This window comes from Podarcis vaucheri (assembly GCF_965113315.1).
Source record: "Podarcis vaucheri genome assembly, chromosome: 17".
NCBI lineage: Eukaryota > Metazoa > Chordata > Lepidosauria > Squamata > Lacertidae > Podarcis > Podarcis vaucheri.
The window spans coordinates 8,830,502-8,850,398 of NC_138755.1; the positions used below are offsets into that span (position 1 = coordinate 8,830,502).

General features: G+C 47.0%; 1 protein-coding gene across 1 annotated transcript; it reads right to left on the minus strand.

Annotated features, from left to right (window-relative positions):
- Window positions 1–2,468: 2,468 nt before the first annotated feature.
- Window positions 2,469–19,593, minus strand: TNFSF14 (TNF superfamily member 14). The gene is made up of 4 exons (XM_082205563.1): window positions 19,331–19,593; window positions 17,021–17,057; window positions 6,775–6,819; window positions 2,469–5,689 (listed from the first exon to the last, which is right to left on the minus strand). The coding sequence occupies exons 1-4, from the start codon at window positions 19,541–19,543 to the stop codon at window positions 5,268–5,270; spliced, it is 717 nt and encodes a 238-aa protein (XP_082061689.1). The 5' UTR covers window positions 19,544–19,593; the 3' UTR covers window positions 2,469–5,267.
- Between the last annotated feature and the right edge of the window lie 304 nt (window positions 19,594–19,897).

Below are 19,897 nucleotides of genomic sequence, written 5' to 3' on the forward strand. Positions count from 1 at the left end.
CTTCTTTCTTGAGGGTTAAACAGAAATGATAAAATGGAAATATTGGATGAAAATTAATGTTGTTGTTCTTGTTGTTAATTGAATTTATATACCACCCTATACCCGGGGGGTCTCAGGGCGGTTCACAGAAAAGATCACAATATATAGGAACAATAACCCAATAGCACCCCCACCCCAAAAGAGCCACATTTTAAAAGGGTATAGGTTGTGAATCAGACCAACCAAAGGCCTGGTTAAAAAGGAACGTTTTTGCCTGGCGCCTAAAGGTGTATAATGAAGGCACCAGGCGAACTTCACTGGGGAGAGCATTCCACAGACGGGGAGCCACTGCAGAGAAGGCCCTGTTCTCGTGTTGCCACCCTCCACACCTCTTGAGTAATGCAAGCAATGGAAGCCGCTGTCTGAACAGTTTGCTCTTTCTCTTGGAACATGAGTCATTCGGGCAGCTCTCTGCTCACCTGTAGCTGCTACAAGCATCATGGCTAGGCGTCAATCACCTCGTATGGCACGGCAAGTGTGGTGCTGCCCTCTGGCAACTGTGCCGAACAGACTCAGAAGTGGGCAGAGCTCCCCCGCATATTTGCATGGTGGTCCGACCCTGCCACCTCCCTAATTTCCCAGATCCGAGAAGGTTGGGGGTTATCTAGCAACTGTGCAGCTGAGGTGCCCAGAGAAAACGGCCATGCAGGGCTGAAATGACAATTCCCCCCCCCCACACACACACCTGCTTGCTTTTTCTAGAGCAGAAAAGGCAAGAGGAGTGTGTGTGCTTTATGGCACTGCTTGTAAATAATAATAATAATAATAATAATAATAATAATAATAATAATAATAATAATTTATTTGTATCCCACCTGCCCCGGCCGAGGCCAGGCTCAGAGCAGCTAACATCATAAAAACAACATAATATGCACAAAAACAGACATCAATTAATTAAAATACATCTTAAAATTGATTCAAACAAGTTAAAATCTCGGCAGGTGGCAATTATCAGGTTGGGATTGAGAGTGGTTAATACTTGCCAGGGCCAACTGTTTCCACTGATCATACAAGGACCTGTGAGCGGGTTGGGGGCCTCCTTTGGGCTCGTTTTATACAAAGGAAAGTAAGTCAAACTGCATCCTGTCCAAAGTCCTGGCAGAACGACTCTGTCTTGCAGGCCCTGGGGAAAGATGTCAAATCCCGCACTCAGGGTGACCCAATGCAGGGAATCCTCTCCCTGCCCACCTTTCTCTTGGGAAAATCCAGTGTGGTCTGGGTGGAGACAGGCTCAAAGGGAAAGAGGGTGGGGCAAAAGCAACTACATCTGGGGAGCTTTGCCAGCAATGAAGACACGCTAAAAAAAACATCAGGGCTTGGACTATGCAGCTCCACCGCAGGAACTCATTTTGCCAGCAGTTCTTCAGACTTCTACCCATAAGATTCAGCAGAAGCAGTTCCCCTAACCTGCTTTGCTACAGAAGTCAGGCAAGGTCTCTTTCATTAAGGAGGCCTCTCCCCAGGGCTGAACTGAGGTTTGATGTGGCCCTAAGCTACCGAAGGTAATGGGGCCCTTTATATGTCCAGCTCTCCTTTGTCAACAACAAATTGCTGCTGTTTTTTGTGTTTAATATATGCTATATGGTCATTAATAGGTATCTAAAGCCATTTGCACATAACAAAATATGTATTTTACCAAAGTAATTGTTGAACTGAAATACAATTTATTTGTTTTTTATCTTATATTTTGGAAATGTACATTTTTTCCCCTTTGAACTTTTTGGGGGCCCCAAGAGAGTGGGGCCCTAAGCTATACAGTGGTACCTCGGGTTAATAACTTAATTCGTTCTGGAGGTCTGTTCTTAACCTGAAACTGTTCTTAACCTGAGGTACCACTTTAGCCAATGGGGCCTCCCGCTGCCGGCACACAGTCGCAGCGCAATTTCTGTTCTCATCCTGAAGCAAAGTTCTTAACCCAAGGTACTATTTCTGGGTTAGTGGAGTCTGTAACCTGAAGCGTCTGTAACCTGAAGCGCCTGTAACCCGAGGTACCACTGTAGGTTATTTAGCTTATACATAAATCCGGCACTGCCTCTCCCAGTTGGAGACAAAGCAGCCACCCAGACCAAGCTGCAGTTGGGTGTGGTACAACATTCAAAATGTGCTCCATCGTCCACCCTGGACCTGCCTTTCCATGCAACGTGTTCTCCCTGACCTTGCCTATCTTTTCTTCAACTGACAGGGCTTGTAAATCCTCTTGTTTTGGACCAGAACCCTTGTTCTACCTTCCTACCCCAGGAGCCACCTACCACTCGCTGCCTTGTGGGAAGATTTCCAGGAGAGAGAGAGGAAGGCAGGTGGGGGGGGTCAATGCTGAGAACCTGTTCCTATTCCAGCTGGACCGCTTCTCCTCTCACACGGCCATTTACCACCAATGGTCCCTGTGGGAACTGTTAAGTTGTGGGTGAACATATCAGACGACACAGCGATTCTTCAAACAGCTCTTGTTTATTCACAGGCCAGGACAGAACTGAACTGAAGGGTTCAGTCAGCCTGCTTATATAGAGCTCCAGTACAATGTAAGTGTAACAATTTTCTAAAACTATCCAATCACTGAACGTCACTTTCGATCCCTTATTTGCATAACTATCTACAGTATCCCCCTGCTGGCCCAGGGTGAGAACTTCAGTACATAACAGGAACGATTCCAAGAGAGGGGGGGAAGGCAGGCAAAGAAGATATTGGGTTCTCTGTGTCGGCTTAAATGTCCCCCTCTGACAAAACCTGTCCTGTAGGAAGGATCCCAATGGCTTGCTATGTTTTTGATATTGTTTGTTGCTACATTATTATGGCATTTAAGCTGTGTTGGAAGCATTTGCATCTGGAGAGGTGGAACATAATGTGTAAAATTGTAGGTACCCGACTGTCGTTGTTGTTGCTGTTACCGTATATCATAGCTATTCTGATTAGGCAGAAACTTCCACACCAGAGTAGTGATCCTGCGAGGCAAGGCTTTTGTACCCACACATAGAGACCTAGCTCTCAAATGCAAATGGCAGTGGAACATGTGGCAGGTATGTTCAGAGGTGGGTGAGATAACAGTACCAGGCAGACTATAATGAGGTACCCTTACTGGGAAATCCATTGTGGTTAGCGTGGATCACAGGTTCAAATCTCTACTCCAGGCATGGGCAAACTCGGCCCTCCAGATGTTTGGGGACTACAACTCCCATCATCCCTAGCTAACCAGTGGTCAGGGATGATGGGGATTGTAGTCTCAAAACATCTGGAAGGCCAAGTTTGCCCATGCCTACTCTACTCAATCAGGAATCTCACCGGGTGACTTTGAGTCAGTCACTATACAGTGGTACCTCGGGTTACATACGCTTCAGGTTACATATGCTTCAGGTTACAGACTCCGCTAACCCAGAAATAGTGCTTCAGGTTAAGAACTTTGCTTCAGGATAAGAATAGAAATCATTATCCGGCGGCACCAGGAGGCCCCATTAGCTAAAGTGGTGCTTCAGGTTAAGAACAGTTTCAGGTTAAGTACGGACCTCCGGAACGAATTAAGTACTTAACCCAAGGTACCACTGTATCTCAGCCTAACTTTATGAGAATAAAACTTTATGAGGTCTCTGGAGGAAAAACAAGATATAAAACGTTGTTGAAAATGAAGTCTTCATTGAAGTCAGTGGGAGATACCGTATCTTCTGAGTTAACATGCAAAGTAACCCCATTAAAATTGTTTGTGAGTTGTCCGAGGCTTATGCTTAATCTGGCTCAGAAATTCTCCAGTATCAACGTAATGACTTTTCCTCAGAAAAGAAAAACATTCTCTCCCAGTATAGCAAAGGGCATTTCCTATGTCAATTCCCTTCCTATCCCAAACACATGGGCAAACAGACCATTTGTTGGCAGATATTTTAATTTCATTTCATATGTTCTATTAGTAGGGCAGTTTTAAATGAGTATTTTTAGCCATGACACACTGCCTCCGTTTCACTAGGATTTTTCAGCACTTCCTACGAAAACGGTGACCCATTCATGAATGTTGCCTTCTCTTGCCCTCAGTGACTTCACACAGACAAATCTTGTTGTTTACTTTGTACTGTCTTGTGAGATTGCTCTTCTCACTGCTTGATTGATCCCTGATTGGCAGGAATAATTAATCTTGGAAGCAATGGCCAAAGCCTCAGTTGCCCTTACTGACACCATCCCATTGTCAAATCTCATTCTACAGTTGTATCTTATATGAAAAGCAGATACTTGCACATGGAGGAGAGTTCATAAAGTGATGTTTTTTTAAAATAATAGTAGTAATATGCACAATCCCTTCTGGGATACTTGGAGAAGGAGGTTGGTTGCGGGAGGAGACGCTGAAAATAAACAAGGTATAAAGGCGCAAAGCACAGAAGGGTCAGATTGTTTTTTGGTTCTCCAAGAGATCACAATGCGGTGTCTTGATAGCTGACTACGGGTCTCACGTCTTAGCAAGAAGGCTTCACATTTTACCTCAGAGGTCAAATATGGTCTCCAGCACAGGATCTTTCTTAGCTGAGCTTTCTTAGCTGAGCAACAAGCTGAAATTGCAAAGCAGCGTTCTGGAATCCCATTTAAGACATATGCGTTCAGTGGCAAGCAAACAAAATAAAAATAAAACCATCCTATTCTGTCGCCAGTGCTGAGGCTATGTACAAAGATGTCCAATTTGTAGAGACTCTGAGGTGGCACCTTATATTTTCATATTCTGTGTCCCACCATAGTTCCTGGTCAAAGTGGATTTTTGTAGAATTTTAATGTGTAACCAGGAAAAGGCAAAACTAGCCCTGGAAAAACAACCAGCACTGCTCCAACATATTTGTGGTATGGCAGTCGTGGGCACCTGTTGGCTAGTGCCTATGGTGACAAATAACACTCTTGTTTTTCTTCTTATCTTTTGGCAGTCTGGGGAAGTATGAGGGCTTATCCACAAAGCTACCCTCCCTCTCACAGCAGTGTCCCAGCAACCCCCCTGCCCACCACCAAAATGTTTTCAAACGTTTGGTCAGTGTGCTGTTATCCAGCACAAGGGACCATCTTTTTCTATCCAAAAGGAGTGAAGAGGCCTCTTCCCTTCAGCAAGGTGGACCCAGCTCCCCAGTAAGGCTCCCCTTCACCTTCATAATATTTGAGAAGTTATCGAGCTATTGAAGCAGGATTGAGGCTAATTCTGCCACAGCAGTATAAGAAGGAAGCCATCTGGTTGTTCCACCGATTCAATTGTCTGTACACAGCTCTAACAGCTCTCAGATCATGAAGGCTCCAAAATATGATCTTGAATCATCCTTGACCCACACCAGCTGCTGCTGAGACACCTTGATGAACACCTCATCCTTCTCCTCCAGCTGCACCATTCCAGCGAGGAAGCTATTATGCCTCCAGTCTTTGCTGTTCTTCCAGTTGCAGTAAGGAATGCTGTTGGTTAACAGCACCATGTGATCAGGATACTGAGAAGTCCTCTTGTAAACGGAATGAGTGACAAACTGGCTGTTCTGCTGCGTGTCTGGGCAGTTTGAATGCCCCAAGTAGAGCTTGGAATAGATGTAATAGTGTCCAGGCTTGCTGCAAATCAGGGAACCACCACTGTAGTTCATGTCCTGTAGGAAGGCCAAGCCATTTGTGGGTTCCCACTGCAGAGATCCATTCGGAGCCACAGTGACAGAGGAACCTGCGAAACACAAAACCCTGTATCTTCATTTGTGGTGGAGGTCAGGGTAAACAAACAGATCCTGTCCCTTTCAACAGTGAAATGATAATGAGATCAAACTAGGCCTGGGGAAGAACTTCATTTGGTTCATGTTTTAATGCAAACCTGTCAAGTCCACACTTTCCAAGCAAAGAAGCGAAGCAAACACAGCTCTCCTTCAAAATTTACCCAGATTTTGCAATGCAGCTCTCCAGAGTAAACACAAGATGCATATATTTGTGAAGAGGGCGCCCAAGAATGCACATATTGTTGAAAATAATATACAACAGTGCATTCTCCAGGGAGCGGGTGGGGGGTGTTATTTGCAAAAATGCATATACTAGACAAAATTTCATGGAAAAATGCATACATGAAGAGAAATGCACATGAGGATGTAACAAATTCACATGGGGACATTTATTTTAAAATTGCAGAAATTTTCTGCTATGGGGCAGACCAAATGTAAGACTAGACAAATGCAAAACCGAGAGAAACTGAAAGAGGCAGTCTCATCCACCCCTAAATCAAACCTAAAAATTATGGTTTGAATACTCATCCACCCCGCCTTCCTGGATACCTTCTAGCTGGGGGGCCAAGGTTTAAGAAAGAGTAGGACCATGATACAGCCCAGGTTCCCTTCTCCTGGCTGCCTTGCAGGCCATGAAGTCCTGAGCTGCCTTGGAATCAGGATCAATGGCATTGACACGGAAATCTCCAGGAGAATCTCAATGCCACGTCTGCCAGCTCGGGCAGGAAGACTGCTGGGCAGCGAGGTGGGCAGTACATCAACAGGATCCCTAATCTGCCCCGCTTGCCCAAAGCCAGTGTCTACTCTCCCACTGCCCTGCTGGCCATTGGTTCTGATCCACCATCTTATATATCCATCTTATATACCTCACAAGCCTGACTATAGGCTCCAGGTGGCCTGGCTGCAAGGTTAGCTACTCTAAACCTTTACACCCTGCACCCCTTTAGTCAACTGGTTCTGGATCGCGCCCACAGCACTCAGCCTCTTGGAAAAGCTTGGCAAATGGTATAATTGTAATTCACTTAGAGAGTTTTCTTACCTAGTGTCAGATGAGCAGCTGGCTTTTCAACGGTAGGCTTGTGACCTGTGGAAATAATAAGGCAAAAATGAGTTTTGCTGGTTCCTTGTGTCTGCAGGCAGCTGTGCGCAGCAGAGGGACTTGTGAAGCAACTTCTCTGAGCAGCAGGTAACCGTGATCAGGGATTTGTAAGTGCTGCAGTTCTGTGGGAGTGAGGAACAAGTATAGAAATGTACTGCTGAGTGCAAAGAATCTCAGATGATCCTTTGGTGGGGATTTATCTGGCTGTGCTTCCCCAGCCACTCTGGGCGGCTTCCAAACAAGTATTAAAATACAATAGTCTGTCAAACATTAAAAGCTTCCCTAAACAGGGCTGCCTTCAGATGTCTTCTAAAAGTCTGAGAGTTGTTTTTCTCTTTGACATCTGTTGGGAGGGCGTTCCACAGGATGGACGCCACTACTGAGAAGGCCCTCTGCCTGGTTCCCTGTAACTTGGCTTCTCACAGCAAGGGAACCACCAGAAGGCCCTCAGCGCTGGACTTCAGTGTCCAGGCAGAATGATGGGGGTGGAGACGCTCCTTCAGGTATACTGGGCTGAGGCCGTTTAGGGCTTTAAAGGTCAGCACCAACACTTTGAATTGCGCTCGGAAATGTACTCGGAACCAACGTAGGTCTTTCAAGACCGGTGTTAGGTGGTCTTGGCGGCTGCCCCCAGTCACCAGTCTAGCTGCCGCATTCTGAATTAGTTGTAGTTTCCGGGTCACCTTCAAAGGTAGCCCCACATAGAGCGCTTAGGGATGCAAAGAAATGTTGGAAAGTGTGTGGGCAGCGCTGGCTAAAATCTCTGGCTAAAATCTTGCATGACTTTTTGTTCTTCTCTATAACAAAGCCAGAATAAATAACACAAAAGAGTGAACATAGCAGAATAGATTCTGCGACACAAGAAAAACTATGCACATTTGCCCAGTTTACGTAACTGATACAGGCACCAGGACCCTACTTTTCTCATCACAGAAATTGGATACGTGCGGCACAAAAAAATTAAAAGATTATCACATCATTAAAAAGGTAACATTTTATTTAATTATTGTCACCATCTCAAGCTCTTGGGCTTCCCTGTAGCCCACAATGAACCAGGGGTGCGTAGTGTGAGAGCAAGAACATATTTGACCTCCCTGAGAAGAAAGAGAAGGAGGAGAAGAAGAGTTTGGATGTTGTTAGCCGCTCTGAGCTCGGCTTTGGCTGGGGAGGGCGGGAGATAAATAAATAAATTATTATTATTATTATTATTTGATATCCCTCTTTCTGCAGCCACTCCCTTGCTGCTCACCATTTCACTTGCCCGCTTAGTCTCTCCCTCCCTCCAGTCCAGACCCAGTTCTGCCAGCAAGGACATGGGAGTTTGGAGAGGGTTCTCTGCCCCTTGTGCCATGTGACATGCCCTGGGTGGCCAAATGGCAGAAAAACAAAGGCATGGTAGCTTCCGGGCATGGAGAGTCTGGAGGGGAAAGTGCTTCCCATTATATAGCAGACAAGCCTTAACTTCTATTGCCTCTTAGATGCTTGGTGAAGACGTTCCTCTTTCAACAAGCCTTTGAAGTAGAGATTGTTACCCCAATTGGTATCTGCAGGGCCGGCCCTATGATGAGGCCGTTGCCTCAGGTGGCACATGCCAAGGTGCAGGGAGGGGCCAAACTGTGAGTGCCATGTGGCCGGCCCAGTACTCTAGCCCTCAAGTGTTGTGAAGGATGCTATCCTTACACAAGTATTGGACTAAGATTCAACTACCAGTCCAGTTGGCTTCTGTATGTGCCAGGGAAACATTCTTCGCCTCAGGCAGCAAAATGCTTTGCGTCAACCCTGGGTATCTGAATTGGCTATTGGCTTTGAAACTGTTTTTATATTTGGAATTCCCTTTCGTTCTTTTTAATTGTTTTATGTGTGATTGTTTTATATGTGCAATTGTTGTGTGTGTGTGGGGAGAGAGAGAGAGAGAGAGAGAGAGAGAGAGAGAAATTATTTGTAGAACTTCAGTGGGACATGTGCAGAAAATTTCCCAGTGGCTTGCGTTTCTTGGAATCAGACCTTGTCTGTCACATCCATTCTGCTGCTCTTAAGGGAAGTAACACACCATCTGTCATCCGAAAAGGTTCCCTCACATAGCCACATCTCAGGCATGATCACGCTGTGAAAAAGATGGATACTCAGCACAGCTCTGTGCTATTTACAGTTGAGATTAATTGTGTGCTTTCTTGGTCTAAAGTATTAGCTAGTGCGGTTTTCATTCTAAAAGACATTTCCTGGTTTCCATTTGATATATAGACATCCACACGCACCTAGAGCCACTGACCCACAAGATTCCTCTGTGCCTATAGGCGATGGCGATTAATTCTACTAATGCATTGTGCAATATTTCCTTACCACACGGAAGGGTTGATGCAGCATGTAACCAGAGGAAATGATGTGTAGTCTGAGGGGGTGGGGAATGGAGGGTGGTGTAGGCGTCATTAAAAGGAACAGTCCAAGGTTTTGGGGGTTTTTTTCTTAGAGGAACAAAACGTTGCTACTCCCTTGTGTCTAATCATAGAATCGTAGAATTGCACGGGACCCATCCAACCCATCTAGTCCAACCCCCGGCAATGCAGAAATCTCAGCTAAAGCATCTATGACAGATGGTCATCCAACCTCTGCTTAAAAACCTCTGAGGAAGGAGAGCCCACCATCTTCTGAGGGAGTGAGAAGCATTGTAATAGCACGTTACATCATCCAGAATTGACTAGGGCTTCTGTTATGTACTGAGAACAATAGGATTCAGAATGCAGCAGTCTGATTGGTCCTAGAACAATAGGACCCAGAACATAGCAGTCTGATTGGTCCACAGGAACCACCCAATCCAGCTCCAGGTGGAAGCGAATCTGCAACCTGATTGGCCTGCAGGAGAATCCTGGAATTAGCCAATCACTTAGGGCCCATTGTGTAAATAATGTATATAAAGCAGACATTCTGTGGGAACTTCCATTCCTCCTCACCACTCTGAGCTGAATAAAGAGCATGAAATCCACTCTCGACTCTGAGTCTATTTCAACGTCATACACGCACCGTACATTTAAAGCACACTTAATGCATTGCCCGCCCGCCCCCCCTGCAATGAATCCTGTGGTTTGTTAGGAGTGCTGGGAACGGTAAACTTCAGCTCCCAGGAGTCTTTAAATGTATGTATGGTGTGTGCACAGCCAAATATACTATTTTCTTATTTTCACTTGTTTACGTTCTTCCCTTGCGCAGCTGGGGCAATGGTGTAGGCAGCAGGTGGATACCGGAAGGTTCTCAGTGGAACACGTGAGGAGATGCTAAGCTAAGCTTCTCCTATGCACCTCCTCCAAAAGTGAGCCCCATGGAATTTGGAAGTCGCCCACTTTGCCCCAGTTGGCTCTGGTCACCAGATGTCTTCACTCTCAAGAAGAGTTCTATATAGCCCCCTACCCAGTGGGGCTTCTGTACTCGGGGCTAACCCAAGTCATCTTCCTGCTTGAGGCAAACAACAAGATGGCACCTGCTCCGTTCCACAGACAGAGTGGCGGTTGAATCTTTCTTCTACACTTGTGATAATATAGCATCTTCCTCCACACCTTGGAGTGTCTAGAAGAGACTGTGTAGCATTTACAGTTCTATCCTCCAACACCTCGATGGATGTTGCCACACCTGCAAAGGAAGAAATGACTCTTTCCTTTGAAGTTGAGTTACCTGGCATTAAGGTGACATCAGGTGATGGATACATCAGTGGCCCCACCCATAAACTGTCCCTACGGTGGTGGTGGGAGTTCAGGATCCAGCCCACCAGTCAGATCCTGTTCCTCAGCCTGTGCTTGCCTCTGGCTTCAGACAGGCCAGGCAAGGCCATCAACCTTTCCTTTGGACTCAAGCCAGGCAGTAAAGAGAGAGGCCTGCTGAAAGTGGGGCTTCCATCAGTGCTGACTAAAAGTTTCACATTCGGGAGGGAAAGGCTATACAGTACAGTGGTACCTCGGGTTACATACGCTTCAGGTTACAGACTCCGCTAACCCAGAAATATTACCTCAGGTTAAGAACTTTGCTTCAGGATGAGAACAGAAATCATGCTCCAGCGGCGTGGCAGCAGCAGGAGGCCCCATTAGCTAAAGTGGTCTTCAGGTTAAGAACAGTTTCAGGTTAAGAACAGACCTCCAGAACGAATTAAGTTCTTAACCCGAGGTACCACTGTACTCAAAACTCCCAAATGCAGCTGAACCGAGCAGATGGCAGAAGATATTGGTTCCACTTGAGAACTCCCAAAGTGTAGGACAGGTGTAGGGCAGATGTCTTGGGGTTTTTGACCTCACGGGCCAGTCAGAATCCTTGTTGAGCTTTGCTTGGCCCATGGGATGAAGGATTGCCCTGCTTAAGAGGACTGCTCACCTTTTGTGGTGGGTGGTGTTGCGGCCAGGCCTTTGGCCCTGGCCATGATCCAACTCAGGGGCGGGCGATTGATGCCCCGTTGCACCAACTCCAGCTGCGTCACCCCTACCCAGCCAATCTATGCCAGCGGGGGGCGTGGCCGCAGGTGTTTTAAACCGTGGGCAGCCAGGGGCTTCCAATCGCTCACCTCTTTGTCAGACCTCCCAACCCACCCACCCTCTTTTTAAGCTTTGGTTTGACATGACCTCGCTATGGACAAATGTCGGCCGCCTTATTGTTGGGGCTGGGTAGGAAATTTTTCCACTTGGCGAATTGGCACCTGCCATTTGGTTTTCGCCTACCTTGCAGCAATCCTCACAACTTTGTAAGGTTAGGCATTGGGTTAAGTCTTTGTTTAATGGAAGGGAGGTCAGTGGCGTAGCGTGGGGGGTGCCAGGGGTGCCGGCCGCACCGGGCGCAACATTTTGGGGGGGGCGCGTTTGGCCGGCCCCCCTCGAGGAAGCGGGAACCTCTCCAAGGCGCAGCGCGCCGTCGGTGGAGGAAAAGAGCCGCGCAGCAGCAGCAGCAGCAGCAAAGCCGGGAGGAGGAGGAGGAGGAGCGAGCCTGCTAATTGCTTGCTGGGAATTACCGTAATTTTCGCTCCAAAACACACACTTTTTTGCTCCTAGAAAGGAAGGGAAAATGCCTGTGCGTGTTACAGAGCGAATGCACTCACTGGATCCATGGCTGCCGTCAGTCAAGCAAAGCGGGAGCTGCTTGCAGGGCTTTGCACGGCTCTAGCTTTGCTTGCTTTACAGCCAGGAGGAGGGGGTGGAGCTGAGGAGGAGGGAGGGAAGGAGAGCCATGCCAGCAAAGCGGGCAGCAGCCGCTTACACGCGAGGAGGGACAGATGGGAGCCATAGCGAGCCGGAAAAAGCGCCGCGTAGCTAGCAACAGCTGCTGCAGCCTCAGCTAGCAAAGGTTCGTGCGCTCTCTAAACGGAGCAATGAGGCTGCAGAGGGACGGCAGGGCACAGGAGGGCTCTGAGCCACGAGCGCAGTGAAAACCAGTAAAAAAGTTTTTTAAAAGGCTGCTGGGGACAGGAGGGCACGGGATGAGGGAGAGGGGGAAATTACAATTCTCCCAGCGTCTCAGCTGATCCGCTGAGCAGGACTTGGGTTGCAGGGGATTCACCATTAGCTGTGTAAAGCAGCAAAGAGGGAGAGAAGGAGCAAAGCGGGAGAGGAAAGGAGCTGCTTACACTGCTGTAAGTGGCTGCTGTCCGGTTGGCTCCTTTAAAGCAACAGTGCTCTTTCCCTCCCCCCTCCCCGCTCAGCTCTCCAAAAAGCTCCTTCTCCACCCACCCCATGCGAGCTCCTTTTCCCCTTAGACCCCTCTCCTTCATCATTAGCAGCATCCTTCTCCACCCACCCCACGCGTGTTCCTTGTCCCCTTAGACCCCTCTCCTGCATTATTAGCCACATCCTTCTCCACCCACCCCACGCGTGTTCCTTCTCCCTTTAATACTTTTCCTTCCCTCCCCACTTAAAATGTGGTTACAAAGCACGGATCCACATGGATCCTCAGGATTTTTGCACTGGGTCACCCCAAGTTCACCATCAGATCATATAGCATATGCATGGCTACAGCCTGCACCAAAACACACACACACACCCACTGTTTCATGGGGCTGCAATGGCGCAAAAACGTGGTTACAAAGCATGGATCCACATGGATCCTCAGGATTTTTGCATTGGGCTACCCCAAACTCACCGTCAGATCACGTCTGTGGCCACAGCATGAACCACAAAAATCATACATCCACTGTTTCGTTTAGAATATTTTTTTCTTGTTTTCCTCCTCTAAAAACTACGTGCGTGTTATGGTCAGGTGCGTGTTATAGAGCGAAAAATACGGTAAGCGAAAGGCTGCTCCGAAGCCTGGCGGCGGGAGGAGGTCTCTCCGCCCCACCGCCAGCCTTCGGAAGGCTCCTCCGAAGCCTGGCGGTGGGGTGCAGAGACCTCCTCCCGCCGCCAGCCTTCGTAAGGCTGCTCAGAAGGCTGGCGGTGGGGCAGAGAGACCTCCTCCCGCCGCCAGGCTTCTCTCCGCCCCACTGCCAGCCTTCGGAAGGCTGCTCCGAAGGCTGGCGGTGGGGCGGAGAGACCTTCTCCCCGCGCCAGCCTTCGGATGGCTGTCCTGAAGACTTGTGGTGGGAGCAGTGGCGTAGCGTGGGGGGTGCAGGGGGGGCCTGCCGCACCTGGCGCAACATCGGGGGGGGGGCGGAAGAGACTCGAGTGCTAAAATCCACGGGTTAGGGGGCGCAAATTACTTGCCTTGCCCCGGGTGCTGAGAACCCACGCTACGCCACTGAGGGAGGTTGTAGCCTCCGCCTGCCCCTCCTCGAAAAGGGTATCCTGTTAAAGGGATCTGGGGGTGTGGATCCTGTCCACAATGCCAATGGGGATCCCTGGGGTGCCCCTATTTGATGTAGGTCATAGGGCTCCCCCTTCTGGTGATTTACCCTTAGTTCCACTCCCTACAGGAGTCAAGATGTTGCCTGGTTTCACCCAATGCCTAAGCTAAACCAAGTGCATCTGTAACCAATAAAGTTGTGGCCTGTTTTAGCCCATAATCCTAAATACTGGTGTCTCTGTGTTATTAATGAATGGAGAACTGCTTGGCACGGGGCCTTGTCACGCAAGAGGTTTGCAAAGCCAAACATCCATCTCAGGTGCAAAACAGTCAAGGGGAAAGACCCCCACAAAGACCCCAGGTGCTTTATCGAAGGGCCCACAACCTATCACTAAGGAAGCTACCTCACACTTTTAATTTATTCAGGTTATTTATTGTTTTATTTAGGTTTGTGTACATTTTATTTATTTTAACATATGTTAGGGTCCAGATTTTTAAAGGGGAAGGTTGTGATTTGCCAGGGAAATTCAATGTTTGACATTTGTTTAAAGGTAAAGGGACCCCTGACCGTTAGGTCCAGTCGTGACCGACTCTGGGGTTGCAGTGCTCATCTCGCTTTATTGGCCGAGGGAGCCGGCGTACAGCTTCCGGGTCATGTGGCCAGCATGACCAAGCCGCTTCTGGCAAACCAGAGCAGCGCATGGAAACGCTGTTTACCTTCCCGCCGGAGCGGTACCTATTTATCTACTTGCACTTTGACGCGCTTTCGAACTGCTAGGTTGGCAGGAGCAGGGACCGAGCAACAGGAGCTCACCCCGTCGCAGGGATTCGAACCACTGACCTTCTGATCGGCAAGCCCTAGGCTCTGTGGTTTAGACCACAGCGCCACCCGCGTCCATGACATTTGTTTAGGTCAGTGTTTCCCAACCGGTGTTCCGCGGCACACTAGTGTGCCGCGAGACGTTGCCTGGTGTGCCGTGGGAGGGAGGCGGGCGAGTCGGGCGGCGAGAGGCGGGGCGGCGGCGGCGAGGAGAGGCCACCCAGCGCGGGGCTCTCGCCGTCTGGCTGCCTGCGTGGCGCTGACGTCACGGGGCTGTAACGTGCCCCACATAGGCACACGCGGGGCGGCGAGCGAGCTCCCTCCCACATCCCATCGCCGCTCGCTTCGGCTGGCCTATTGGGCTGTCGCAGGCGGAAGGCCTGCGCATGCGCGAGGTTTTCGCGCCTTCGGGATTGCCTTCACGCCTTCCTCCTCCCGGGTCTTTGAGAGCGCGGGAAGCGGCAGCGCGAGACCGGCGTTGAGCCTGGTAGGTATTGCGCTTGCCAAGGCGATCATTTGGGAAATGAAAACTTGCAAAGCAAGCAACCAGTTCAATCTGAAGTACGTGTATGCTTAATATCCTGTATCTGAAACCTGTTCTGCCCCCTCCCCCACACTTGGTGCCATTTTCATCTACACATGCAGCAGAGTAAGTTGACCCAGAATAGTACCAATTCAGATGGCAGATGGGAGAATGACAATGCTGAATGCTTTCCCATGTAGAACAGTCCCTGCAAATAAAAACCTAGCATATTTGGAAGAGGGATGCTAGCCTAACCATTACCTTCTATGCTGTTACTATTTTTTATTTTTTTTTTTACATAAGTAAAAAGTGACCTTTCCCCATCTGGCATGGTGGTGTGCCTCGAGATTTTTTTCATGAAACAAGTGTGCCTTTGCCCAAAAAAGGTTAGGAAACACTGGTTTAGGTTGTATGTAATTTCATTTGGACTTGTGGCCCTCTAATGTGAGCTGGAACACTGTCAAAGTCTTACTTTATGATAGTCTGATGATCAGGTTCAAATAAACAAATCTGAATCTTACATTTCTTCATGTGAGAGAAACCTCTGCATGACCACACAAGAGTTTTAAAATCCAATGCTATTTATAGCTGGGATTAAATGTGTATTGTGGTTTCAGTTAGTCGAAAGCAGGGAATGAGGTACCTGCAGACACTTCCAAGTTTCAATGTTTCCTTCATCTTTGATTTACAGACCTTGATACACACACCAACACTACATTTATCTGTGGCTATAATTAAGCTATTGTAATTAATTCCACAAATGGGTTATGCAACATTCCCTTGTAGTATGGAAGGGGTAAAATCAAGGCTGGATTTAGGCTGGATGAGGCCCTAAGCTACTGAAGGTAATGGGGCCCTTTATATGTCCAGCTGTTCTTTGTCAACAACAAATTGCCGCTGTTTCTTGTGTTGAATATATGCTATATGGTCATTTATGAACCAAATAGGTACCTAAAGCCATTTGCACATAACAAAATATGTATTTTATCAAAGTAATTGTTGAACTGAAATTCAATTAAGAAGAAGTATATTAATAGTGAAACACAATTAAGAAGAAGGATATGGGGGGGGGCAAGAGAGTGGGGCCCTAAGCTATAACTTGCTTAGCTTATATGTAAATCGGGCACTGGGTGAAATAGCATATTATCAAAGAAAGTACAGTAGTGACTGAGGGGAGAGGGAATGTTAGTAGGTACCCACAGGTTGTTGTTGTTTTGCTACCTAGTGAACTGCTGGTGAACAAGGTCAGTTGGATCTTATTTAGTTTCTTTTTGTTGCAAAATCACACTAAAAGAGAAAGGAAGGAAGGAAATAATGGAAAGAAACTGGTAATCTGAATCTGAATCGCACACACTGCAAATCTGAATCTGAACAAAATCAGATAAGGGACAATTCAGCATTCTTTTCTCTGCCTCACTAAGCAGAGATACAATAAAATGGGTTACACTCGCAAATTAGCATTGGAAATTAATTTTGTTGCATGGAAATTACTTGTGAGCAGGGATGAGGGGGGAGCGTATTTGGCCCACTTTTCACAGCACACCATCCTGACTCAATAATGTTGCCTGTGGAATGCAACTCCCAGTTGAATTAAAGACTTCCTCAGATTTTGCAATGTGGTTTCAGTTTGGAAAAGCACAAACAAGATACATGTTTTATATTTAAGTTGCATATTTTGTGCACGAGTGCTTTGCAAAGCATTTAGAAGAACACATTTTGAGAGGTGTATATCTTAATTTTGAGAACTGCATGTTTTATGTTTGAGAAGTAGTGTTTTGTGTAAAAAGTGTATCGAAAAAGTGTACAATATAATTGCACACTTATTGTGCATTTTTAAAAAATCAGTTCAAAATGAGATAGAATAGACATATGTTTGAGTGCCAGTTTGACTGAAATGGGACAGAATTAGTTGCTGATCTCATATCTACTAGTGAGAAGACACTATTGTATCATTATGACCACGGGGAAGGGATTTGCTGGATAATATGCCGCTACGTTAATATACTGTGTGAAACTTTTAATTCCACTTCTAGCTAACTGCAGAAAAGCAATGCCTCAGGAGACCAAAAGGCTCTAGATAAAGGGCAAGACAAACTTACCTTGTACAAATTTCTCAAAAGTTGCATCTGCAGATCCCTTTAAAAAAGGAAAAAATAAAATCCAGAAGTCAATTTCCAGTCAAGCTGTCTGAAAAAGCATCCCACTCACGTCTGAACAACTATAGTGCTGACAGAGGTCCCATCTCTGAAATATTTCTCACAGAATTATTTGTTTTTCATCAGTATATGGGAAACCAATGCTAGATAGACATAGTAAGCGGATGAATCACAGTCTGGACCTCACATCTTCCTACCTTCTCCCCCTGCTTCTCTAACATACACCTGGAATCTATTAAAAAATAATAATTCGGGAATGGCTGTTCTTCAGTTTCTGTGAAAAGTCTGTAATATCAACATATATGAATGTAGGGCAACTTCAGATATTGCAGACATCCTTCCTGGAAAACATATTTGGCATGAAAAAGAGCAGAAACCACAGATGGATCATCTTGAAGAAATTACGCTGCCTGAGGCCAACGCCAAGATGGCGTCAGCCCACCATTAAAGAGCTGTCATACCTCTTTGGACAGTTATGGCTTCCCTCAAATAATTCTGGGAGCTGTGACGTGTGAAGGGTGCTAAGAGTTGCTAGGAAACCCCTATTCTCTCCTGCGGCTAGAATTCCCAGAGTTCCCTGTGAAGAGGGATTGAGGGTTAAAATCACAGTGGGAATTGTAGCTCTGTGATGGCAATGTGGGTCTCCTAAGAAGTCTCCACACCCCTAACAAACTACAGCTCCCTGAATTCTTGGGAGTAGCCATGACTGCTCAAAGTGGTGTCACAGTGCTTTAAATGTATGGTGTGAATGTGGCCTAGCTTAGGGGGTCATACAAAGCTCTGCTCATTCCCTGCGCCTCAGTATCTACCGCCTGAGGCAGCAACCTCATTCTGCCTCGTGGCAGGGACGGCCCCAGCTGCACCTATGGGAAGTTTGCTTCATGTGCATCCAGTCTATATGCACTTAGAAGCTAGGGGCAAGTTGCAGCTTTCTGGGAGGGAAATAATGCTTTCTAGGATGGAAATAATGAATTAACAACATTGTTAGTATATTTATTTTAGTGGATACAATACAGTCCAGTCTCACTCACCCAAGGGGAAGAGAGAATTCTTGCAGTGCTCAGAGTTTTGCACCCGAGGTCTCCATGTGGGGAGCACTCTTAAAGCTCAATTTACAACATCCCTCCTTATTGCCATAGGTATTAGTTGCTTCCCTGTTTCCAGAGAATTTAGTATACCAAAATAAGCACAATAAAATATGTGCCATTCTCTCTTGGCACAGAGCATCCAAGCACATCGGATGAAGTGTGAGAGAATTATTAGTTTCCACACTCCATGTACATCCCCACGCCTTCTAAGTTAGGAGATCCCTTTGTCTTTCTGCATAAGGTATCGTTAAAGGAAGGACGGTCCATATGCTATTTAGTCCGGTAAGTTGGAAGAAAGTGAAATTCATTTTTAAGAGCAGCTGCATGTTCTTGAATGAAACCACAATCAACTTTCAACTCTAAATCCTTCAGATGAACTGGTCTGAGGTTCAGCTGGTTATTTATACTGTATCTATAGCTACCTGACGTTCTGTGCAATGCGAAGCATTTCAGATCTTAAAAGCTAACTTTTGCATTGTTTCATAGAAATTGTTCCTGAAAAACCTAATTGCACCCATAGTACCTGAGCATGCATCCTCTCTCTCTCTCTCTCTCTCTCCCCTTCTCTCTCTTACACACACACACACACACACTGCACTGAACTCTAAGTACATAATTCACACAAACAAAAGAGCATAGGAATAGCAATACTGGATCACACCAAAGGATAATCTTGTCCCACATCCTGATTCCTAACCCTACATAAAACCTGGGCTGACTCTACATACACAAAATCCTCACAGGAGATCTTTACATTACTCTGCTCTGTGTCAATTTTTGCCATGTGTTTATTCATAAGCCTGTTCCATCTCATTTCTGGATTAAATGGCATATCTTTTAAAGATGGAATCTGAGATCCATATCACAAAACTCAGAGAAGAGAAAAATCCAAAGCATAATTTACATTCTGATTCATATATTTCTCCAGGAGGTGGTGAATTAGGTCAGTGCTTAAAATGTCACCCAGACAAAATTCTCTAGCATCTCAACCAATGAGAAACAAACAAACAAACAAACAAAGTGCATCTAACCCCTCAACGCACAAGTCCTGGCATCCTTGCAGCTTCTATTCGTTCTTACTATTCAACATCCACACCCAGAGCCACCCTCCATGTTCTTCTTCCCACTCCCCATCGCCCCTTGCTCTCTGTGCACTTGATATGACCTGTGATGTGGCTTTGTCCAGTTCCTTGCGGAAGCAGAGAAGGAAATAAGCTTCTATGGCTAGACCAGCCAACGCCAGCAGCACCAGGATTCCCAGCAGCAGCTGGCCATATGGCCGTTTCTTCTGGGTCTTCCGCACGGGTGGCACAAAGGGGACATCCCTCTGTGGTACGTCCACGACAAAAACAGATGGGCAGCCCACTCTGTCCTCCATAACTCTTGTCTCTCAGTAGATTGGCAGCAGGATGGTTGTGGCACGAGGGGGATGTGTTGCTGAGCAGATAGGCTTGTTGCTTCTCTGTGGCCCGAGTTATGTACATGAGAGAGTGCAACGCCCACATCCCTGGAGAGGAAACCACAATCTTACCCAACTGGCCTCTACACACTAGGTTTCTACGCTTGCTTTGGTGGGCTGGGACTTCCTCGAGGGAAGCCACTCCCCTCCTGGTCCTTTCCTGAGTGGGTGTACACAACTTTATGTTTGATCACCCACCCATATTGCCATGGAGGAGGAAGGGGAAGGGTGCAGGGAGGCCGGCCCCAATTCTTCCCCCAGTCAGGAGCTTTA